This window comes from Agelaius phoeniceus, chromosome 2 (genome assembly GCF_051311805.1).
Source record: "Agelaius phoeniceus isolate bAgePho1 chromosome 2, bAgePho1.hap1, whole genome shotgun sequence".
Classification (NCBI taxonomy): domain Eukaryota; kingdom Metazoa; phylum Chordata; class Aves; order Passeriformes; family Icteridae; genus Agelaius; species Agelaius phoeniceus.
In genome coordinates, this window is record NC_135266.1 from 75,303,948 (window position 1) to 75,329,084 (window position 25,137).

General features: G+C 40.9%; 1 protein-coding gene across 3 annotated transcripts in view; it reads left to right on the top strand.

Annotated features, from left to right (window-relative positions):
- The first annotated feature begins 10,776 nt into the window (after positions 1–10,776).
- The window catches only part of CWF19L2 (CWF19 like cell cycle control factor 2), a 63,164-nt gene continuing 48,803 nt past the window's right edge, over positions 10,777–25,137 (top strand). For 2 of the 3 annotated variants that reach the window (XM_054628004.2, XM_077173938.1), the window contains exons 1-3: positions 11,048–11,192; positions 22,824–22,934; positions 23,651–23,770. In XM_054628004.2, the coding sequence (XP_054483979.2) occupies positions 22,893–22,934; positions 23,651–23,770 (162 nt within the window). In that variant the 5' untranslated portion in view covers positions 11,048–11,192; positions 22,824–22,892. Of the gene's footprint in view, positions 10,796–11,047; positions 11,193–22,823; positions 22,935–23,650; positions 23,771–25,137 lie in introns of those variants that run through there. The other variant, XM_077173937.1, reaches the window with a different exon arrangement.

Sequence of the window (25,137 nt, forward strand, 5' to 3'; positions counted from 1 at the left end):
GGGCTGATTACCATCATTTATTGACTGGCATATGAATGAATAGGTCCCATTCCCTCTCACCAGGTCTGCAGTGAAGCACCTGGGATGTCTGAGAGGAGAGTCAAATTTTATTGTCAGTCTTTTGGAGGCCATCAATCTTCCTGCAAGGTATTCCTTTTAGCTGAGTCACAGCAGCTTTTCATGCTGTGACTTGCTTTCCATCCATTTCATGCTGGCAAAAAGTGTTGTTCTCCCTATCCTAGGCAGCCCAGAACCAGGACCCACTGGAACTCACCACCTAGGGTCCTGGTTCTGGAAGGAGGTTCTGGCATGGGGAGGATCAGGTTGGGCAACACTACTTGGACAGGTACACTGGGTTGAACATAATTCCTTACCAAAGAGGCCTTTCCTGGCACTTGTGAGGGCTGTGAGCCAGAGGACAGTCCCAGCGGCATGCTATCTCTTCAAAGACAATAGAAAAGTTAAAAGTACTCTGAAATCCTCTGAGGCCTGGAAATGTTATGAAATATTTCTTTGGTTAAAGTCAGAGAGTCTCTTCAGATGCTCTAAGAAGAATGAAATGGTGAAGGAGAAAATGACAAGGGAGGAGGGCAGTCAGATGTTAACAAAACATATTGCAGAGATTTACAACACAGAATTATGTGCAACCACAGCTGCCCTCTGCAGTACTCACTAGCCTGTTTTTACCTCCTGGAAGTGTTAATGAGATGAAACTCTTTAAGGTCAGCAGTTGGGTTTAAATGTTACAGATTTTGTGTTGCACTGTCCTGCCCTGACAAAACAAAGGCTTCAGAGCATCCCTGGGCTTAAAGCAAAGAACATGATGAAGTAATTTCTTGTTCCAGGGCAGGCAAAAAATGAAACCTGCAAAACATGGAGGACTTCTTTTGACTTCATAGAGGTTCTTCAGACTGATGTCCTGGTGCAGCCAAGCCCATGACAAAAACTCCTCCAGACCTCGGAGAGGCTGGATTTCCCTGAAGTGTTCAATTTAAGCTTAGCAGGGAGAGGTGTAGGACAGCAGATGGCAAGGGACAACATGCTGATTGCATTGCTTTGCTGAATGAGAGCCACAAAAAGATGAATGAGGACCACAGCTTCACTTAAGAGAGCTTGAAGGACTGGCCTTGGCACCAAGAGCAAAAGATTAACTCTTGTACTCTCAAGTGCCAACCAAAGTTACTCAATCATGCCCTTCCTCATCTGTTCAGGGGAGAGAAAATTTAATGAAAGGCTCATGGGTTGGGATATCATTGGGGAGAGATCACTCGCCCATCACCATCATGGGCCAGAGCAGAAAAAGGAGAAGTAAAACTAAATCTTAAAAACACCTTCCCCCACTCTTCCCTTCTTCCCAGTCTTAATTTTATTTCTGATCCTCTAACAACTCCTTGCAGTGACACAGAGGGATGGGGAATAGGGATGATGGTCACTTCATCACATGTTTCTGCAGCTGCTTCCTGTTCTCATACCAGGATTAGGAATCTTCTTCCTCTCACAGAAACATTATGAATATGAAACTTCTAATCATGTAAGTACAAATACAGATGTCAGACATTCTCTATAAAGTGAACGTCAATGAGCACGTTTGGGGAACAGTGTGCCAGAAATAAATGTCATGCAGCTGTCACTGCATACAGCAAATGTTCTGAGTTTTGCAAACTATTCCCCTAGCAGCACTAGGTGGATGGGGAGCCTTCCCAAACACTTAAATTATGAGAGATTTAGAGTGATAACATTTTCCATACATAACAAAATTTTCACGTTTACCACAATCTATAAAACCTTTTCGTTTCAGAATTCCAGTTCTGTTACACTGGTAAATATCACAGAAACACTTCCCACTTGCAAAGTGAAAATGATAATGAAATGATAAATGAAAATACTAAAGAAGATCAATAGCTACTGTCTCCAGTGTGCTTTGTTTTGTGTATTCTTCTTGCTGCTACAATTAAGGATTTCTTGTCGTTATCACTTTGTGTGTCGCTATGGTTTTCTATAATTTATTGTGGAGAAAAGAGGGAAAAACATTTCATTCATTATTACAAATCTCTTTTAGGTGTGTTAATGTGCTTTATATGAAGTGATTATACTGACAACATCAGCATTTGGATGCTAATTTTTATGCAGATAACTTGCTCTGCCTTAACTAGAATATGTCCTCTTGGGGCAGAATCAGAATTGCATTGCTTTGTCTAAACTTTCTGAAAGACCATGCCTGACATCTCAAGTGGCTGCAAATGAAACATTTTCTTTCTCTCACCTGCCTCCTTAACAAGTATTTGCTATGGAGCTGCTTGTTGAATGCAGAACAGCTTGCTCCTATGCCTGATGGTGCTCTCATCCACAAATTTCTTGGCCAAGCCACCTCACTGAGCTGTCAAAGACACCTGTATTGAAGTCTACAGCTCAGGTCAACAGCAAGACCCTGGACTGTTTTTATCTGGCTGACATAATTTTGTACAGTATTCCTGTCACATTTCTGCATTTGCAGCAAGCCACCACTGTTGTGCAAATACTGTAAAATTCTCAGAAACTTTGCCAGTATTGTAAACTATTTTAAAGGTATCCTTGTTTAAATTGGATCAGGGACATGGAGAGAGTGCTCTGACATGAAACTTCTCTACCCCTTAAGCAGGCTCTGCCTATGCTTTACCATTGCAAAACAGCAACCCCAATGATAGCAGTACTTTTTCCTTTGATTTTATGAAAATGGTAGCAGAAATTTTCCAATTCACAAGCAAATAAGGTGGAGAGATATGTCAGTACAATATGAGTAATTAATTTTCTCCCTGCAATGCAGAAATGCTCTGTATTATTACTTTAACATGATGACAAGCTTGCTTTTGTTAAAAACTGATGCACTTGATCTGAAAAAAGAAAAGAAAAAAAGAAAAAAAAGAAAACCAATCTTCAATCACAACAATCAACTATATAGATGTATTTATTTTTAGCTATGTCTTTGTCTTACATCCCTACTGAAATTTAAAGGAAAACTATTGAACCAAGGCACAAGTCAGTAGAATAAATCAATATGATAAATTAATTTTTATAAATTATTTCGTGCGTCTTCATGTGATGTCTTATTCAGACTCTAGATCAAAATTGAAACTGTGATTCCAAGGCCTAGAGAGAGTTTAGAAATTACTAACAATGACAGTAGCTCATAGTGTATTGCTGAGCCATCCTGTCTCCTCAGATAGTTCATCTTTGATGCCTTGTGCAGAGCAGAAGATGAAGCAGCATGTTTCTCATCACATACAACGGCTCAAACACGCATAAGTCCATAGTGTTAGGTTCCTCATACACTTGGATGAAGTCAAAGCATAAAATTGCAACCAGGGAACTGCTAAAGCACTCATCTCAGGGAGGCACGGTCTTTTACAGTCTGCTGCAGCTCTCTCTGGCAAAAATTCAAGTTAGAATCTGGCAATATCTGAAGCTCTGCTAGAACAATTACAGTGAATCCCACGTTCCTGCTATTAGAAAGAAAATCCTGCCTTCAGTTCCAATTTCAAAGCTCCCCAGCTTTTCACACTGCCTATTCTTCTAGTTAAAGATGGCAAGGATAAGAAATAGAGAAGAAGTTTTTCATTCTTTTTTTTTCCGCCTGCCTCTTGCTTAGTTTCCAAAAGGGATTTGCACAGTACATGGCCTTTACACATTCTCCTGTCCTCTCTAAATCTATTAACACAAATCTGCTGGGTTTCACCCCCCCCCCCCCTTTCTTCCTTTGCAAATCAATTTTTTGTGCACAACATCCCTTTCTGAGGACTTGTTTGTGTGTGCCATCCATCTTTTCACCTTTCTTTATGTATTTCCTCTCTGGTCTCATGGCCTCTGAAATCTCACCCACATTAGATTTCCTAATTTACCAATACAGAAATAACTCCTTGACTCATAAGTCCTTGAAAATCCTAACACTTTATATTTCCCATTCAAATCCTCTCCTCAGTTATTTATCTCTGGGCTTCTTATAGGCATCTCAGGCTGGGAGATTTTCACATAAAGCCCTTTAATAAGGAGCTCATCTGGTAACTAGCCTGATGCTGGTTTTCATTTATCTAAGAACTAGTCCCTAGCAGTTCCTACGTGACCCTTTTGTTAAGGGTCTCTCTTCAAGAGAGCTTTGTTTCTTTGAGAAATGCTTCCTTTTTTTTTTTTTTTTAATTTGTATGTAAGGATTTCTGCTGCTTACTTTCTTCATTCTTCATCCCATATTCTGAGGAAGGTTCAGAGGGGGTTTCATTTAGAATTCATCAATGCCTCTCACCAAGTTACCACAATGAGAGGATATATTTCCGCTGGCCCAACTGTTGAGTATTAAGAATACACTAAAAAAGAAAAAAATAATTATTTATCATTCTTGGGTCTCAGGCTGTATCTGGCAAGGATGTAAATTAGAAGGTATTTTGGAGTGAAAAACATTTGCACCAATTCCTTTTAATGAAGAAATGCTGATTATGAAGATGTAGCTTATCTGTATGCTTTAAATTAGAGGAATCACTGAGATTAATCTCTTTCTTTCTGTTGATATCTTGCAGATTAAATAAACACAATTGTGCAGTCTCTGGTGCTGTTCCCATTCTCTCTCATTTCTGTTACAAAACCTGAAACACATGGAGCCAGCTTGCAGGCCACAGCTAGATTTATCACTGAGATCCCTGGTAGGAGGTTTGCTAGGATGGCCAGAGTTCTTGCCTCATCTTTGTTCTTTCCAAGAAATCCTCTCAGTTTCATCCTGTCTGAGTCAATCCACTTGTTCAGACTGACATGCCAAGTGGTCTCCTGGGAGAACAGGCAGGAGGCAACACAGAGTCAAAAATCACTTCTTGCCCATCTTCCCTGTATAAAAAGCACTTGGCTTTACAAGGCACAAAGACTTCATAATAAGACATTATTCCTGTGTGACCAATCCCTTTCTGAATCCACCCTCTTGGCAGGACACCCTGCAGGGATGTGTTTGTATCTTGCTTGCTTGTGTCAGCAGCTCCCTGAGATGCTTCTGAAAGGCAGGGTGAGGGCTTGAAACCACATCATGGGGAAATATTAAATGGCACTTGACTATGGGACATACTATGGTCTCTCCCATTCTGAAACTTCTAGGACAGAAGAGCTTAAAAAGCACACTAAAAGAAATCCAGTGTCCTTCCACTTATGGTCTCTTTTCCGGCTTGGTGGTATCCAGCATGGTGGCATATGCTTTGAGATATGCTTGCTTAGTGTAGCCTGTGTGTTAGCATCAACAGGGGCCTGGAGGGGCCTTTGTGCTTCAAAATGAGGTGAGTAGAAGACAAGCTGGTAGTGTCGCACTTGTCAGAGGGTTTCCTGTCAAGAACAGTGACAAAGACAGTGACTTGGGATGTCAGGCATATTACTCAGTATTTACAGCTATTTCTGGGTCAAGGGCTAAGACAAGAATTGGATATGAAATTGCCCTTCTCTCTAAACAGAGTAGTATAACACAAAGAAAAATGAAAAGCAATTTCAGGAATCAAGGGGTGAAAATTGGAGAGGAGTAAATTTGTTCAAGTGCTGCTGAAAGAGACAATTATGAACACTCTGTGTGGCAGTCAAATTCTCTGTACAATTATTATCATGGTGCTGTAGTGCCTTGGAGCCATTTCCATGGAGCAAGACCTCACTGGTCTCAACAATTTTTTCCCACAAGTGTTCACCTTTTCATAAGAAAAAGACATGCTCTCAACTTTTTTTATTCTCCATATTGCAGTGAAAGGAGAAGACCCTCCTGCAATACTCCACATGTACAGTCCAGCTGGGACAGTTTCTGCAGGTCCCTTCAGTTTGCTGTGTGCTGCCCATGTGAGTGTGTGTTGGACTGAGCCACAGCACTGCAGGAGAAAAGGACAAAGACAGCCCCAAGGTCTCAGGAGCAGCCAAAGGCTGTGGTTACTCTGTACAGTGCCTCCAATATCAGTTTAAGGAATTGCTGCTCTTGCACCAAATGGGCTGATACAACTCTGTGGGACTAGCCTACAACGTGGCCTCTGGAGCTGGCCTATCTTCAATAGCCAAAAATGTGCTTTAATTTCACTCAAAACCAAAACCAACCCATTGCACTGAATTGAAAGTCTGTCTAAGAGTATTTTAGTTACTACTGCAGTGGTCTGATGGACAGGGACTGATAAATGAAAGCCCAGGGCTTTGATCCCCTGCCCCAGCCAGATGATCTTGAGTCAGTATTTGTGTCTCACTTCCGAAGTAGCTGATCTGAAGCTTCCTGACATGTGCAGCTCTGGACCTCTCCAAGATAAGCAGGCACAAGAAGATGTATTCATTTCTCTCCAAAGGTGTGTTACCAGTCTCAACAAATCACAGACAGGATGAGTGTTATCCTTGCTGTAAGCTTCCTGTCTGATAAAACTCTTTTCAACTTCTCAAAGGAAAAAAAGCCAAACAAACAAAGCATGTAAATGCTTCCCAAGAAATGAACTGAACAAGTTATTTCACATGTGTAGCAGCTACCTCACAAAACATTTATTAGTAGAATAACAGAATCATTTAGGTTGGACAAGGCCTCTAATCCAAGAACACCAAGTCCAGCCGTTAACCCAGAACTGCTAAATTGTCACTGGAGAATTTCCCAGACAAAGGATTCACTTTATTACAGTAATGAAACTTGGGTGGGGAGAGTGAAAATGGATGTTTCTAAACCCCACCCCCCTGGTCTGCTGAACTACAGCTGAAATTATAATCTCTTTTCAAAGAAGCTGAGGAAATTAACAAAATAACTATTGCTCAGGGGCAGACAACTCGCAATTTGCTATTGAATATGGAGCAATGGGTGAATCATTGTTCGATCCACCACAGCCTCTTCATTTGTTCTCATTGCAAGCTGAGCTCTCCTTTCCAATCGAGGCTGTCAGGAGCCTCAATGTCACTGGGGCTCTTTTGTTGCTGCCAGGAGCACTCTTCTTGATGGACAGTAGAAAATTGTCTGGTTTTTCACTTCAGGTGCTCACTGCACAATTGAGGCACTCACAGCACAATTCAGGCAACAGCAACTGATAACCTGGGCATTGCTGCTGCATTGATTTTTGGGTGAGGTGTTCTATCATTTTATGGCACTGAATTTAGACACAGTTGCTTTAATTTTCTCCTGAGTAAACATAATGAAATTTCTATGAAAGAAATATGCTTTTCCCTGTAATTGCATCATTCTATGTTTGTTTGGTTTTTTTCTGCTGCAATTTCTCCAAGGACTGACATTTTTATTTGAGACAAGACAACGACAATTCCCATCTGAGTCTAAGTAATCCCTCAGAACTGAATGTAAAGGACTGCTTGATAGTACCAATGGCAACAGAAAACTAGGTGGTTTTAAAAATTACCAGGAGAATTAACTGAAACTAAGTACATTTTGACTGGGGTGTGTCCCCTTTCTGTCCTCTTATCAGCATCTTACTGGAGATTGTTTTTCTTCAGTATGAGAACTTCCTAATGTGTTGTTATAACTGAGGTAAGAAATTCTCTCCAGCATCATAGTGGAAAAAGATTTTGTATTCTCAGGAAAAAAAAGAACTTCTTTCCTCTTAGTGAAACCTGGCCTCTTGTTTAAAGAAAACTGCACAGGATCACACTGAGTGGAGAGGTTTTTTTAACCTTTTTGAAATAAAAATAAAACATCAAGCAGAGAGTTGAAGGCATGTAGTGAAAGTTAGAAGCATGGAGGTTTATAACACAGGTCAGTTGGAGAGTCACCCACCAGTTTCTTTCAGAGAAAATGTAAAATGTACCATTAAATGGAAAATAATACCTCACTATAAAAGGTCAGTTCTTCCCTAAAGTTCATCAAAAATCAGTATCTCCAAGGCATTACTGTTTTTATAGCCTTTTCATTTTAGCACAGAGATTTAGACAACTGAGCAGAAGTACCCAGCTGACCATTAGAAGTGGTATACCAAGAAGTAGTTCTCTAGGCTCACTGATGTTTTCTGAGCCTGTGAGGAGCTCTCAGACATACTAATATCTTGAAAGAAATAAGGGTAAACTTTAGTTTTTACCTGCTTCCTTTGAGGAAATACTTATCTTGAACAAGGACAGCAAATGAAACTAAATTATGCCACCATTTCCCTAACCACTGACTTCAAAATTAAAGGCAGCTCTCAGATATAACTTTCTCAGTTTTACTGTTCTTCAGTTTTTGAGATTCTAGAGCGTATTTGTGTCATAGTTTCTTTCCTGAAACCAGGAGTATTAGAAAATGGTTTTAAATGAAAATTTACAGAACCACCCTATTAATGACATGGAGGGTTACAGGTATGAAGAATAGCATGTAACACTGCCAGAGCTCACCCCGTGCTTTGAATCCACTTCTTTGTCTGTAACTTTCTGCTGTAGAAAATACATTCCCTGTTCTCACTCCCAAATTGTCCACATCTGTCACTATTCACGTTATGCCACAGTTTTCAGACTTTCTGTTCCTATTCTCAAATACTTCCTAAACTGATTCAGTCACAAGTAGTTGGCTCAGCTCATGGACTATCAATTTTCTGTTTAGATTTAATGCAAATCTATTAAGCCCATATGCCTGGCTGTGTGCTGAGCGAGTTAGAGAGCACCCACTTGAAATACTCTGCTGGCTGCCTGGAACAAGTGGTAGCACTGGGATGGAAAGAAACCAATTTGTTGGTGAGAAGAGCACATCACAATCAGAGAAGAGGCTTTCCTTAATGGGGCAAACATGCTCTTTTCTTGCTTCTCCTCTCTCAAGCAGTGTACTTTGCTGCACATAGCCAAGGACTGGAAGCAGCATTAGTCAATCCTGCTGGAACATCTTCTGTATCCATCTGTTTGCTCTGTAAATGGCTCCCTAAAGAGGTTTCACATGCTGCTTTTTCAAATGATGCCTATGAAAGTCTATCAGTTATCATTCTAAACCTAGTGGTGATCTACAACAGGTTTTTCTTGACATGCTGTTAACTGTCAGCATAAATTGAAGAAATATGCAAATTCAATTTACACATTGAATACCACCATGGAGATGATGATTAAATTACTGTTATCACTTTGAAAACATACTGTCCCATGCAAATAGCTAACAAATTACCCGAGATCTTCGCTCAGACCTTGGCCTAAAGAACGTTATTACTTGGCAGCTGTGGACACATTTGGTGTCAGACACATTAATAATGCTCTGATCTCATCCCAAAGAAATTATTTCCCAGATAAACATTTGTTGCACCAGAGGCATAGATGCCCTGTCAAATACTGTTGTCCAACTGCAACTTTCAAGTGCTTGAACACACGTGTTTTTGAATTCCCCTCTGCTCGCCCAGGCACATTCTGAGCAGCCAGCACCCTGACATTACCGAGGTCACAGTCTAGCATGGATGCACTGAAGTGGCTGCAATCGGGCAAGAAAGTGCCAGGAAGATCACCTGGAGCTGCTCGCAGCAGTGGGGAGCACTGGGCACTGCATGGCTCTGGAACCTGTGAGCATCTTTTGGGCCATGTTCCCTTGTTCACTCTCATTAATGCTGGTCCGGACAAGCAGGCCAGGGTCTGCGCAAAGGGAATTTCAGCCTGGCAGGAGGGATGAGCCTGGACCTCAGTATATCCAGTGCTGAGGATTACATTGAGTGCTTGGTGTGCAGCTGCAGGCTGAGCTCTGGGGAGAAGCCTGAGGCAAGAGACTGTGAAACTCCCAAAGGGCACAGAGATGTGTGGTGCCAGCCAGGTGCCCAGCCAGGGACACAGTAGGAGCCAAGGGTTCCAGACATGACTCTGCTTGGACTGTGCTTGTGAGGGTCTAAGAGCCCTGAGGTTTCTTCATTTGTGGTCCCTCCTCCAAGGCACCCAGTTCAAATTTTTATTTTGTTGTGGTATTATGATTAAACTATTTTAAGGATTGAAATGTCGGAAACATTGTTATGAGAAACCTAGGGGCCAGCCGGTAAGGAAACCGTGGAGTGTGGAGCTGCCAGAGCAGCTTGGGTGGTACGAGTGTGACTGCTGGAGAGTGGGGGGGTGGGCAGGGAAGTTTCCTTAATGCCCATTGCAGGACTGTGTATTCCTGTTGGTCCAGCAGCACAGGTTTCCAATAAACTGCTGTGCCATGACATGGTATTTGCTGTGGCCTCCACCTGTGAGGCTGGTGAGCTCTGAGCAAGGTGTGGGGAACCCACCTGGGTGCATGGGATGGGACAACCCTGGACGTGCAGACAGACTGGGGAATGAGAGGATGGAAAGCAGCACCACAGAAAGGGACCTGGGGGTCCTGGTCTGTGGCAAGTTGAACCTGAACCAGCAGTGCCCTGGCAGCCAGGAGGGCCAACCCTGTCCTGGGGGCATCAGGCACAGCATGGCCAGATGGGCAAGGAAGGGGATTGTCCTGCTCTGCTCTGCTCTGGGGCGGCCTCACCTCCAGTGCTGGGGGCAGTTCTGGGTGCCACAATATGACAGATACAAAGCTTTTAGAGAGTGCCCAAAGGAGGGCAATAAAGATGGTGAAGGGACTGGAGAAGCCATCTGAGGAATGGCTGAGGTCACTGGATGTGTTCAGCCTGGAGGAGACTGAGGAGAGACCTCATCACGGTCTGCAGCTTTCTTGTGAGGGGAAGAGCAGTGGCAGGCACTGATCTGTTCTCTGTGGTGAGCAGTGACCTGAGGGAACTGGCGTGCAGCTCAGTCAGGGGAGATTTAAGTTGGATATTGAGGAAAGGTTCTTCACCCAGAGGGTGGTTGGGCACTGGAACAGGCTCCTCAGGGAAGTGGTCACAGCACCAGCCTGACAGAGTTCAAGAAGTATTTGGACAACGCTCTGAGGAACATGGTATGATTCTTGGGGATGTTCCCGTGAAGGAGCTGGACATTGATGATCCCTGTGGATCCCTTCCAACTCAGGATATTCTATGATTCTATAACCCTGGCATGAGCCGAGTGCGTCGCGACGGACGCCGGCGAGAACAGAGGGGCTGAGGGACCGAGCGGGCACCAGAACCCGGCTCCGGGCAGCTGCCCGCCGTGCCCGGCTGTCCCCGCGGTCCCCGCCGTGCCCCGCAGCCCCCCCCCCCCCCCGCCGCCATTCCCCGGCACGCCGTTCACGACAGTGTCGCGGCGGGGCTGCCGTACGGCCGCTGCGCGGTTTCCGGCGGGCCCTGCGGATGGCGTCCGGGCCGGAGGGCGAGCGGAGCCGGGAGTAGCGGGAGCGGGAGGCGCTGCTGGCACAGGTGGGGTGACCGACCCGGCCCAGCCTTATCCCGGGGCTGCTCAGCACCCCCCTGTTCCCCAAGCTTGGCGCTGGGTGCTCTGCGGGGTCGGGGCGCTCCTGAAGCTGCCCTGGCCGGGGCAGGCGGAGGCGGGGACGCCGTGTGGAGAGAGAGCCCCCTCCTGTGCCCAGGGGAGCTGGGCTGGCTGCGGCACCCACAGTGGCAGGACGCAGTCTGGAATTTCTGCGTGGCAGCCACCTGATTTCGTGCGTTTTGCTGCTTGTGGTATTGATCCTCTTGGTGTTTCACTTATTATGTATTTCTGTGCTTACACCTTTGGAAAGAGCCGGAGTCTTTACATTCTCTCTTCAGATTTTTTTATACATTGATAAGATGACCCCACCCTCACTTACCGGCCTTCTTTAGGCTGAACAGGCCCAGCTCTCAGCCTTTCCTTAAATGAGACATAAAAGGCGACTCTGTCGCCTTGTTTTGTGACCTGCCTTTCCTAAAGAGCCTGTATCCCTCCATTGCAACATTCTGGTCGTGGAATGGTAACAACTTGAAGTTGTGTGCGTGTGTTAAGAAGTGGGAGCCTGATTTCCAAGTAGGACCAATTACTTGCCTGGTGATATGTTGTTGTACTGTAAGACAAGAATTAGGAGGCTCCCACTCAAAGGTGCTTTGGAAGAGATGCTGTGACTTGGAGACCCATGATAATCCTGATGCATTTTGTTCAAAACCTGCCTGTTTTTGGTATTTGTGGTGATTCTTGTTGTTACTTGTAGGTAGAGTGAATGCTGAAGTCACAAATGGCACATCACTTAAGTGACATGGCTTGTTTTGGGCTTTAAGGGGGGATAACTAGAGAAGTGTAAGAGAAAGATAGTTGTGATGATGGGCTTTTGACAAAAGGAAGGTGAAGGTAATCAGCAGCCAAATCTTCCTGGGCAAAGATATGGTCAGAAAAAAAGTAGTAGGAAAATGGTCTGGATAGCTTGATGCTTACACAACAGTGATGCCTTTTCTCAAGGCAAAGCAGAAGGACAGAGGATTTTATGTAATATATGATGTGGGCATCTTGTTTGTAGAGTTATGGAACCATTTCTTTGCAGTAAAAGTTCCCTTCAGTGATTTCCCCCCTTTTGACAAGCAGTTGAAGGACAATTCTTTTAATTTAGTAATAGTGAATCACACTACCCTGAAAAAGTTTGTTGATGTTAAGATGTTTGTTGCTTAACTTGAACTACTGTTTATGTTTAAGATTGCTCCTTTGCTCAGCTCAACCTCTTGAATGTTCAGAAAATACTCTTAGCAGCAAGCATAGCTTATGTGGGGTACTATTATCCTACTTTCCCTTTCCTTCTCAGCTGGTGCCACTTACAGCAAGCTGCCTGGGCCAGTGCCACTGGCTTAGAATCCTAGAACAGCCCTGGCTGGAAAGACTTTGAAAGATCACTTGGTCCAACCCCTTGTGGGAAAGGGAGCCTAGGTGAGATTATTTAGTCCTCTGTTCAGTCATGTCTTGAAAAACTCCAATGATGGGGTTGAGGAAACTCTCCTGGCTGACCATTCAGGAAGCACAGTCCCCCACCCAGGATGCCCTCCCACCCCCCAAGGCTGTCACTGATGGCACTGAAGCCTCTTTGTGGAGGACAACTCCAGTGTGAGCCAACCTGTGCTCTGCTTGATTCCCTATACACAACACTCACTCTCAGTCAAACAAGTTTCCCTTACCAGCTTGACCCCAGGTTATCCATGGAAGAGTCAGAGACATCTGGATCCTTACAACAATTTAATCATGGTGCAGAACACAAAGCCAGCTTGAGCTGGGTGCCTGCAAGGAGGGACCCTGAGCAACTGAATCCCTGAGCTTTTATACCCTTGCAGTGTAAGTGTGCCATGGTCTGGGCTCCTGCTGCTGAGTCCTTGGCTCTTGCAGTGTCTCTGAGTGCCTGCTCTCCTGGCTGGCCCCTCTGTTGTGCTCTGTTGTGCAGAGGGGCAGCACCAGTTCACAGCCTTTTTGCCCAGGGCACAGGTTGTCTTTGGCACAGTTCCTGTAGTTGCTAGAAAGTTTGGTGTCTTGGGCAGGAGGGCTGCACTTCTGACTCCACTGTCAGGATATGTCTCAAAGAGTTCTTTGATGATATTGTAGCTTCATAGGCCCTAACTCTCAGTGTTAATACATTCTTGTAGGTTTAGATTCTGCTCATCAGCCTTGCTGAAGAATATTAGAGAAAGTGGTTTGGAGTTTTTAGAATAAAACCAAATCTGATATTTTTTCTTATTGCTAAGCTGTAGTGTGTTAAAAGGTAGGATCTTTGTTGAATTCTGTAATTTTCTTTGACTTGAGCAAGAAACAGGCCATCATTGTATTGTTCAGCATATTTTTAAAATGCCATGAATACAAATTACTCCTATATGAACATCTTTAAAATGCATCTGCAATATTTTTGTGATACAAAAGAAGACCCAGTGTACAACCCTAATTTTCTAAATAAGGCAAACACTGATTTTCTTTGTACAGCAGTGGGCTCAGCGTTGGCTTTTACCATTCAAAACTCACAAATGGGAGATAAATAGCTCTATAAAGATGTTACATCATTGCTTTGACAAAAGCTGATCAAGTGTTAGAACCACTGTGAGATGAATAAAGAACAAAGGAAGTGGTTGCACAGACTTGTTACCCATTCTGTGTAATTAAAAATAGTTTATGCAGCACTGGTCCCAGCATCTCAAGAAGAACCAAACAACCTTGGAGAAGGTGGGAGGAAAGGTGCAGAGATGATCATGGTGTGGTGCAGACTGGCTAAGGACTCTAGAGGTTTTGAGACAAGGAAAGATAGGCTGAAAATAAAGTTAATACAAGAAAGTTCTGTAAAATTTTTAAATGATATGGAGAAGGGAATAGAAAGTGCTATCTGCTGGTTCTTTCAGGTTAAGAACTAGGTTGTATTAAGGATTTTGCAAGTAGCCAGCTTAAAGCAGACAAAAGAAGTGAACTTTCAGATGATGCACAGAGAAATTCTGGAGTCTCTTGTATGGCATGTTGCAAATACCGGCACTGCACTTCATCCAGACAAGAATAGCCTAAAATGTAAAGTATATGTTGAAAGCTGTAGATTGAAAAGTTGTTGAGCCTCAGATTGCTGGAGGATGCAGGAATAGTTTGGAGATGGCTCACTTTGAACTTAAGCCTGTATACACTTCAGCTTCCCTGGGCATTGCTGACATTTTTTAGTTGGGATACTAGTTTGGATTCTCAGTTCTGAGAATGTCAGAGCACTGAGAAACCCAGTACAGGTAAACAGAATGGAGTATAATTTGTGAAATACTAGCCACTATGATTCTTCAAGTCCATTTTTTGTGGAGTGTAGGAATGGATCTGGGGACAGTGACATTGTTTTCTACAGAAGTTAACCATTAGAGATGCTTGATCCCTGTATGGCTGATGAGAAACCTTCCTGATGGGACTTTTCAGCTTCTTACTGAAAGTCACAGTATAGAGTCTGTGTTATATTTCCACATTGTTATGTTTTCACTTCCAAGCAACCTAAAGCAAAGTCAGATTCTTTGATTTTCAGATATTCTCTTGGGTGCATTGGGGCAATACTGAAACATAAATTAATGATCAAATGGTTTTCTTTGCTGTTGCTTGTGGAATTGCTCTTCATCATCTTATGAATGTCCTTGATCTATTTATTTTCCTTGCAGTGAAATCAAAAAGTTGAAGTGAGGAGAGGAGATATTGAAGTTTGGGAGTTTCCCCCCACACCCCCTTTTCTATACCAAAGTTTTAGAATGTGTTAGCAGGAGTGTATCATAAGCATTTTATCCTATACAAGCCCATGTGGGCCAAAGGAAGCTGTAGAGATTCCTTTATTACTTATTTGGCTGATAGGGAAATTTAGGAACAAAAGTAGTTTTTTTTAAAACTCATTTCATGTTTCCTCTTCCCATTTATGGACCAAATAATTTAATATAGCTATGTAAAAGGGCAATATTTTTAAGACTTCCCCTGTAGATACTCAATTATTTCTGTGAAAAGTCAATTTAGCATTTTATAATGTGAAAGCGTGAGGATGTCATAGTTGCCATGTCAATACTCTGCTGTCTAGTTCTCAGAAATGGACTTGTTGCTGCCTGTGTGAGAACAGATTAATGTCCTAAGTGTATTGACTTTCTCTGCTTCACTTTGATTGTGGCTGGGCTGCCTGCTGCAGTGGCTGTTCAGGGAGGGGATTGTCCTGCTCTGCTCTGCACTGGGACAGCCTCAGTCCTCCAGTGATGGGGGCAGTTCTGGGTGCCACCATATAAGAAAGACATGAAACTAGAGAGATTGCCCAAAGGAGGGCAACAAATACACTGAAGGGCTTAGAGGATGCAGGCATATGAGGACTGACTGAGGTCACTTGGCTGGTTCAGTGCACAGGAGACTCAGGGGAGACCTCGTCATGGTCTGCTGCTTCCTTGTGAGGGGAAGAGGAGGGGCTGGCACTGATCTCTGCTCTGTGGTGACCTTAGGGAATGGCCTGAAGTGAAGTTTTGTCAGGGGAGGTTTAGGTTGGATGTTTTGAAAAGGTTCTTCACCCAGAGGGTGGTTGGGCACTGGAACAGGCTCCCCAGGGAAGAGGTCACAGCACCAGCCTGACAGAGCTCAAGAAGTGTTTAAGAAGCTCTCAAGCACATGATGTGACTCTTGGGGTGTCCTTTGCAGGGGCAGGAGTTGGACATTGATGATCCCTGTGGGTCTCTTCCAACTCAGGATATTCCATGATTCTATGAACGGAACTGGGAGAAAACTATTGTGACACTTATTCTCAATGTGTTTTGTTTGTCTTGCTTAGAAAAGCAGCAAGAGATTATCAGGAACTTATCACAGCTGGCTATTGCAGTCAAGACTGTTACTTGGTGATTGTAATCCTGGAATCCTTTTACTTTGGGAAAGACACTTGGAAACCTGTGTAGTCTTTGCTTCTGATAATCTGAGAAATTTGCAGAAGTAACTGTACTTTAGTAGATCTGTTTCTGGAAAGATGAGATGTTCAGCCAACTTACCTTAAGGAGCTTTTTATTATGAAATATGGAGCTTGCACTTGTTTCTGTGAACCAAAATGCCACACAATTCATTGATCAAGATTTCTCTTTTAAATCTTGCAGGTGTATTCTTTCATTTGTGTAGTCTGTTTTCCAAACTGCACTGATAAAACCCAGTGGCTGATAGTGTTTATGATAATGATCAGTAATCAAATAATTAAGTGTTGACATGCAAATCATTAGAAAGCTTCAGAAATAGCATCTTGTTTTGCTGAGCATGATAGTTCATGACACTGCTATTTTGGTTTACAAGTTTACAGCAAGAAAATAATCTGATGGGTGTTGTGGTATGTGCAGGGATGTGTATTCTTCCTAGACATGAACACTTCTTATCAAGACTTCAAATTTTGGATTATTTTTTCATCTGTTGTTTCATATGGTATTTTTGTATTTTAAGGTTGCTCTTCTGTTACTTGAGGCTTTTTCCATGGACTTTGAGTCTTTCACTCTTTGGCCTCTGAGGATGATGTGATTTGGCCATTCCTTGTGCAGAAAATCCTGCCTTTTAATTTTTAAGGATTACTGACAGATTGGAAGTTGAGTGTAGATAAATAAGACCTCGGTCAAATAATGTATATTATTGAAGCAATGAAAATAAATTGATACCATAAAACAAGTTCATTGTACAAACAAGAAATTACATGTTTAGTTTTATTTATTTATATTTCTGAAAAAATTGATTTGATATTTGCAAGCCATTATTTTTGGAAACATCTTATTTGATGCTTTTGATTACACTTCTCCCTTTAATTTTTGGTTTACATTTTTTGTTTTATCTTCTTTGAAAATACAACTTAAAATTAAAGAAAAGCAACCAACCAACAAACAGTGCATAACAGTATCACTGAGTTCACAGTATTAGAGCTCTAAAGAAGCTGTGAAATCAGCAGCTTTCCCAGTGAAGTACGATCAGGTATTTCCTCCTAAAAGCCTAACAATTGGCTTTTTGCAGTGATCAGTATTTGCTGAGGTGATGGAGTGCTTGGCAGTATTTCACATTGCAGTTTTCAGTGGAAAATTACAGAAATCTCTCCTTAGGCAGAAATTAGTAGCAAAACATGTCTCTGTTAGGGGTTATAGTTGCTTCTATGCTGTAATAGTAAGCACCTTCTTTTTGTTCTTTCCCTTTTAAATCTTCATGAAGTGTTAAATCCCCAGCTCTATCTGCCAAAGAAAATAAGCACTTCAGCACTTCAGTCTGTGGTATTAGAAGAGTAATGGTACTGAGAAATGAAAACTGCCTTTTCACAAAAGATTTTTGGATTTTTGTCAGAGCACCTCCATGCATTTTTACAAACAACATCTTTGAACAGACAGGTCATTTTTGAAGGTCAATGATGAAGACAGATGTCACATTAACAAGAGATACTTATTTATGGTTTCCTAGCAGTAACAGCTTCTAGAGCTTCTAGTTATCTGTTGTGTCTGCACGCGTACCAGCAGAACCTCTGCTGCCTCCCAGATGTTTCTGACTGAAGGCTAACATCTTTTGTAGCCTGCTCTTTAAATCACATCTGACTTTTGATTATTGATCACAAGAAGCTTAAATGATTGAAGTGATAGTCCCTTCAGTGACCTTTCTTCTGTGCCTTTTGGCGGGTGAAAATGACAAGAGTGGTGACATTTCCAGTTGGCAAAGCTGTGTCTGGAGGAGGTGGTGATGCAGGCAGCTCTCTGACTCAGTTGCAAGTTCCCAAATTGGGCTGAAAGCTAAGCTCTTTTCTTGTGTTTCCACTGTTGTCCTCCTTGGGAAGTCTTTGTGGATGTAGCAATAATTGGAATATTGAGACTCAAAAAATAATCTAAGCATTCACCAAAATAAGTGTGTTATTCAGACAGAGAGTTGGTATAAAAGCATCAGAGCTGCAAAGAAGGGTATGTTCAAGTTCCCTGGAGGTAAGCACTCATATAACCAGGGCTCTCTGTCCCTGGACTTTGGGGGGATGGAAAGTAATGGGGTGGTAATGCATGGCATAGCAACCTTTCTGATACTTGATTAGCAAAACAGTTGAAATAGTGGGGTAGTTTGTATGATAGCATGGTAGATGGTCCTGAAATGAGAAAGAAAAGCTCTTTGTACATATTTTGAATGCCTTATCTTGGTGTCTGAAGGACTGGCTAGGTGTTAGATTTTTTGAACTTTCTTAACAGAAAGCTGTTGCTGAAAAGAAGTTTTTTCCACAATTCTTTTCCCCCAAGTGCACTTTGCCCCTTTGTTCCTTGAGCCTTGATGACCTTGCTAGAGTGGCAACTTGTACGCATGTTCTGCAGGAAGCTGCACCGTCCTTTTGGTGGGATTTATTTTGTCTCGGGGTGGTCCTGGAAGTGGCTTTGCCTTTGATGGGAGTGCAGGAACAGGCCTGGGTGGGTAGGGTGAATATGTGAGGGGCAGTGCAGAGAGAAGAGGTGTGGGATGGAGCCCTGCCCTTCAGTGGCAGGTGGCCAGGACAGCAGCTTAGCTGGTGCTCTCTCTATTGAATGTTTTTGTCATACTGTAATGATCTGATGTGCTGTAGATTTTCTTCTGATTGCTTGGAGGAAAAAGGAGTCTTTCGTCTTTTGGATGAAGAAGTTGACTATTGAGTCATGGGAATTATCATTTAAAGAACTAGAAGTTGACCACAGTTATAGGTGGAAAATTGCAAGGTCTTTGTGATGGTATGGGAAAATTTCCCTGGCTTTCATGAGAGCTGAAACAGTAAATAGAGTTGAAGTCAGGAAGGAGTGTTGGTCAGGGTTTCTGTGAGCTGGGGAGGGAATTTTTACCTCATCCCTCCATCCCTTCTGGACATCCTTGAGGGACTGCTTTGTAACAAGCTGCATTTATTGTGTGACCTATAACTTGGCTGTTGGCAGTGCCTTTGATCTTTTCTGCTTCTTCCTGGTGTGGCATGATGTAATTTTTATAGCTTTTGGGTTTTGCATCTGCAGTGTATTACAGGCTGCTTTGGAGCAAATTTTATTCATTTAGTAGGTCATGTTGTCAGATACTGGACAGGCTGGCCTTAATGACCCACTTGATGGAAACCAGAGAGCACTTTCCTTGAACTTGGTTTCCTCCCACATTCACCTGGATCTGTGAAATTCAAACCCTTTTTGCCTACTTGTAGTAAAGTCTGTAAAATTTGGCTCTCTTCAACCATGGCAAGCATTGCTGACATAGTGCTGTAGAATAATTACTGTTTTTGTAGCACCATAACAACAGACCTTGCAGAGTGCCTTGCCAACCTTAGACTTCATCTTTTTTTTTGCAAAGGAGAACATAAGCAATTTCAGTAGGGTCCTGCAGAAGTATGTAGTGTAGCATGATGCTTTTTTGACAGGTTGTTGCTTGTAATATGTTCATATGTACATGCACAGGCATTTGCATAATTAAAGCATTACTTTTGAAACAGAGGTATTTCAGAAATGTATCATCCACTATTTATGGAGGAAAAACTGAAAAATATTGCTGTGTTGGCCTAAAATGTACCTCATTTGTAATGGGGAAAAGTATAAATTATTGGATTTTCCTGTGGTATTGTAAGTATTAATGAACCTTAATGTGAATTAAATGCTTGGACTGCTCTGAGTTGATAGATGTGAAACTATTGGAGTTGGTCCTCATAGATAGAATGGTAAATCTGACAGGAGAATTAATTAGTTTTTCTTTCTTTTTTATGTTTTATGACATGCTAGTAAGCCCTGCAGCTTTTGAAAGGAAAAGTAGAATATGAAGGTAAGTTTTGAAGCTAATAAAGTAGTGTAGGCAGATTTTCCGACTCACTTCTACTTGAAGTAATTGTGTGTGTGTGAGGGGAAAGTATAATGAACAATAAAAAATGAGTATTATAATTCGAGGGAGCTAGATTTTAGAGACAGAAATATTTAGAGGGTATTGCTGCTAACTTTCTAGTCTTGTGTTAAAGTGATAATATAGGTGAAATTATAACTTCTTTCATATTTTTAGACATCTAGGCAGTGTTCTTATTTTTTTCTTTTTTCTTTTTTTTTCCTTCTTTCTTTTTATTTGATCTTGCATAGATATATTGTTAAGAATCTTTTACATTTTGTATCCTTGTTTAGGAGACACAGACTTCCATCTGATGCTTTTGTTTGTCTTTCTCTTTTTAACAGCCTTGTGGTCAATCTGCCACTCCACATTCATCTTGCCCAATCCTGTTTAGTTTAGTATTCAGGAGACAGCAATCTGTAGTCTGATGATGATTTCCAGTTAATCTGTGTTCTAAATGAATATTTGTGTACTTCAGCCAAAATGATGATCCACCTCTTTCATTAGAATGATGTATCTCAATTACTTAAATACTTGCCTTCATTTATTCTGTTTATTTTTAGATCTAATAAAAAGTATAAAAGCTCAGTTTGTGCCTTACTTTATAACATTACCTCATTTTATTTGTAACTTCAGCAGCATGAAGAAAATAGTAATGTTATTTAAAATATACTTATTATTATAGGAAATGATAAGAGGCTAAATCTTCCATGACAGGCAGAGAACATCTACAACGAAGAAATGTTTACAAGCTGATCTTGAGTGGCCTTTATTGTGGCATTTATAGATTTATGGGCTGGAGAACTGCAAAAAGGGTGGAAGGGAGCTGTTGACCCCAGCTGCAGTTTTTCTCAACCAAAAGTGAAATGGAATATGTAGAAAAAGCCTGCCTATTTTTTCCAGTCTACATCTTGGTAACTTCTTTGTGTTGCTTGTGGAGCGAACAAGCTTGGAGTCAGGGTTTGTTTTTTTTTTTTTTTTTTTTTTCCATCTGGAACTACATGCAGGTTCCCTTTATCTCCAGTGTTTCATCTCTGTCCAGTTATAAGCTTAAGTTTGGAGTCTGTGGCTTGTAGACATTTTGTAAGTTGCAAAGCTGAGGTTATTTTCCTTTACTTGTCCAAAAATGTGGCATATTTAGTTACTTTGGTTTAGTCAGATGAATATGTTTTTAAGACAAAAGAGCCATCATTGTCTACATAGACTAGAAGAGAATATATCAATCTGATATATTTCTGCATGAATTTTCAAGGGTCTTGTCCCAGATGTTGTAGGGTGGCCAGGGTTACCTCTCTGTATGATGGAGAAGTTGCAGGAAACACACCTGCATTTTTTGGATTCCTGGGTGGCTTTAGTGATGCTATGTTGTACTTAACATCTATTTCACTCTCACTGCATTGTAGTCCTGCTCATTCTTTTGTTACTTTGTTTACTTGTAAACTAGAAAATGTTTTGATGTTGGAACAGATGTCTGAATGCCTTCCTAACTCTTTCTTTATGCCTGCCTTTTGAATTTTAAGAGGTAGCATTCACCTTTGTAGACTGTCAGCTTCATTCTAGAGATGGAAGTCTCAGTCTTGACCTCTTTTTTCAAGCTGATTTATACTATTTTTTGTTTGGTTTACGATATTCCTTTGTTTAAAATCAATAAGTCTGGGTAGTAGCCTTGCTTTGCTTGCATGTAATTGCATTAGACAGTTTATCACATGGATAAACTACTAAGAAAGTAGGCAGTGAAAAGTTTAAAAGGGTGTTTTGTTTGGGCACAGATAAGAAGTGGGCTTTTTTTTTTTTTTTTGAGTTCATTGTGTTGTGCCACTTTAAAAAACACAACAGCAATCCTGTCTTCTCAGTTAGCACTTTAAAAAAAAATCCCCTTTTAATCTTATTTTTTTAGCATGTATTTCTGTTTTTTTGAACCCTTATAGTGTATTTGTCATCTTCCTGCAAACATTGTTTTCTGTCAGGACAAAAGCTGCAGATTTTCTTCTTGGCTATATCAAAAAAGAGAAACTGCCCTGTGGTAGTGTGGTTAGTGTCTTGTGCAGTGCCCAGGCTTGGATCTGAAGAACTGATAGCTGGCCAGGAGGAAAGACCTCAACTGTTGTCCAATTTCCTGAGACTTCTTTACTTTTTTGTTTTTAATATTGGTCTTTCTTAAACTTGTATGTGTTCTCTTGGCTTATGTTTGACAACACTTTCTGGTAAAAGTTGGTGTTTTAGGATAAGAATTTCAAACTCTACCTTTAGTTTTTGTTTTGATTTTAGTTATTTTAAAAGAAACTTGTCAAATAAATAAAAACCCAAAAGCATGTTGAAATTTGCAAGACTTATCTAACACAAAATTAGGGCTGTAATAATATAAAATAACTTTGTCCTGTTTAATCAGGGTAGGGTGATATATGGCATATATAAATAAAGATAAAGAATTTATATGTGATAAAGATAAAGAATTTACTAAAGACAAGTTATACTTAAGCAGACTTCCTTCTGAAAGTCATGTTTATGCTGAACATAACAGAGTGAACTTCAGAGGCTGAAAAAATAATTATTTTATTGATGTGATTTGTAAAAATCCTTTTTAGGAATTGAAACTGTTTGCAGTGATGGTTATTTTTTCAGAAGATGTAGTAAAAGTATTTCTAGTTTTATCTCTGTAACTACAAAGGGAAGAACATTCTGAAACCTGAAATGTCTGAAATGCCTGAAATACAGTTCTCAACATTGTGTGTGGAAATGCTACTGAGCTCCACCTGATTATTTTTCTTCTCTGTTCATCTTAGACCAAAATTAGTTCTGAGAAGAAGGAGAGCTGCAAGCTGCTAAAAGATCTTTGAGGTGAAGATCCATGGATGCCTTCTGATGTGAATGAACATATGGAGCCACTGGAAAAGGTGATGAAATTGTAAATAATTAAATTGGGTTGTTGCCTTTACAGAATGTTTGTATGAATAGAAGACTTGATGGGCTTTAAGACAATCTTGAAACACATCCCAATTTCTGATTTCTTTACACTTTGATATTAGCTTTTTTTAAAGGCAGACATTATCTTTTATTCGCCAGGAGGAAAAAATTCTGTCATTCAATTCCAGCTTTAATTTCTACCAAAAGCAGAAAAGGAAGTGCTACCAGACAATAATAGTCCCATGGGAAGAAGTCTGGAGGATTCAAGGCTTCATAGCAGTCTCATTTGTGTTCATTCACAGGAGAAGCCTTAGTGGAGCCTGTGAATATCACATCCTTTTAATGTGCAGATATTTCAACAATGCAAAGATGTGTATTGATAATATAGTGATACCTGAAGAAATAGGTTTGACCAAAATAAATGTAGTTTAGTAGGTTTTATCTGTTTAGTTGCAGTGCCTTAGTTCCAATGAAAAAGTTACTAAGAGGGGGAAGAAAAATTGATCATAGATGTGAAGTATGCCCTCCCTGCCCCTACCACTCCAGCCCTTCCCCCATAGAAGAGAGAGAGGGTAGTAAAAACAAAAGGTATTTATGTGTATTTCATCTTTTTTCAGTGAGGTTTGGTAAGTAGGTTTTGATTATTTTTTTTTTGTATATGGATGATTTGGTTTACTGGATCTCATTTACAAACATTTACTTGTAGGAACATTCTGTGCAGAAAAAAAAGAAAAAGGATAAACATTCCAAAAAAGCTAAGAAGGAAAAGAAGAAAAGTAAGAAACAGAAATCTGAAAAGAAGGATGACTTACTTGATAGTTCTTCCGTAAGTAAAAAATTCTAAAATAGTTCAAATTACAGTCTTAAAACTTGAACCATTTTAGTCCCTGTGGGTATGCATGGTTAGTAAAATTAAGGCTCTTACCATTTTCTGTTGGGAAAAATTGCAACAAAATTTTTCCATTTTCATGTACTGAGTATTTAATCAACTTTAAATAGGCTGTTATGTGAGTGCTTGTGAATTTTATGGTATTAAATTCACTCATTAGGAGCGAAGGGATTTCTAGTTTTTCAGCAGAGAGAAAATGAAAGTCAAAATCCTCATTCTGATATGGAGAGGAAAAAATTTCATAGATAGCCTGTAGTGTGTGGTATATGATAGAAAGATGTGTCTAAAATTGGAAATAATTGACTTTGATTTTAAGCATGAATTACCTCTGCCTTTTTCCACAGATGTTCAACCATGGACACTCCCAACCACATGGGAGTTGTACATGGGGCTAAAGACTTGTACATTTGAATCTCTTTCTTCCATGTAAGGACATGCCTTCACATGGAAGGGCATTCTGGAAAGCAGTGCAGGGACTGCATTTGAAATCTGGGTGCTGCCTTCTGGCCACATTGGGGAAAACATCTTCCCAGCACTTTTGGTACAAGCCAGGTGGCACTGTTGTAATTTTCAGAGTTGCTTTTATGGAGTGAAGGAATGTCCATTATAATGAGACTTATTTTTCAGGGGTTAATACCAGAGATAAACAATAGTATCAGTGTGGGAAGTAACCAAAGGCACAAATGTCCCACATTCTCCATGGGAGTCACCAAAACTCTTCAGATCACAACAGGGACTCCTAGGATGCAGCACAGTCCTGTAACTTCCATCCAAAGTCTTTTACTCCACAGGCTGTAACTTCCATCCAAAGTCTTTTACTCCTAAGACAGGTTCATGTGAATAGCAAAGAAAATCTGTTCAATGCAGCCTATTGGATTCAAGTGAAAAATCTCAGCACACTGTTTGCAAATGCAAGTGTAGGAAGCTGGATACAGGCAATAGCATGTACCATGATTTATATTGTGCTGTGTAACTGATCTAACTTTTTAAATGTGAAACATACTTAGTAATGCATCTAGATTTTTTAAAATTTTGTTTTTTGTTATGTCATAAACCCAATTGGTTTTGGTTTAGTTTTTATTTTGACTGTTTTACTTTTAATAGAGTTATGCAAATAAGCTGCCAGTATGAGGTCGTGTTGCATGCTTATGAAGTGAAATACTTTGATCACGACAGAGCAATCTCCTATTGGAATATTAATATTCTAGTTTTATTATCAGTATTATTAAATATTAAACAATATTATATTAGTAATGCTAATCAGCATTAATTTTGATTATTGATATAATTGCTAAGTATTGCAT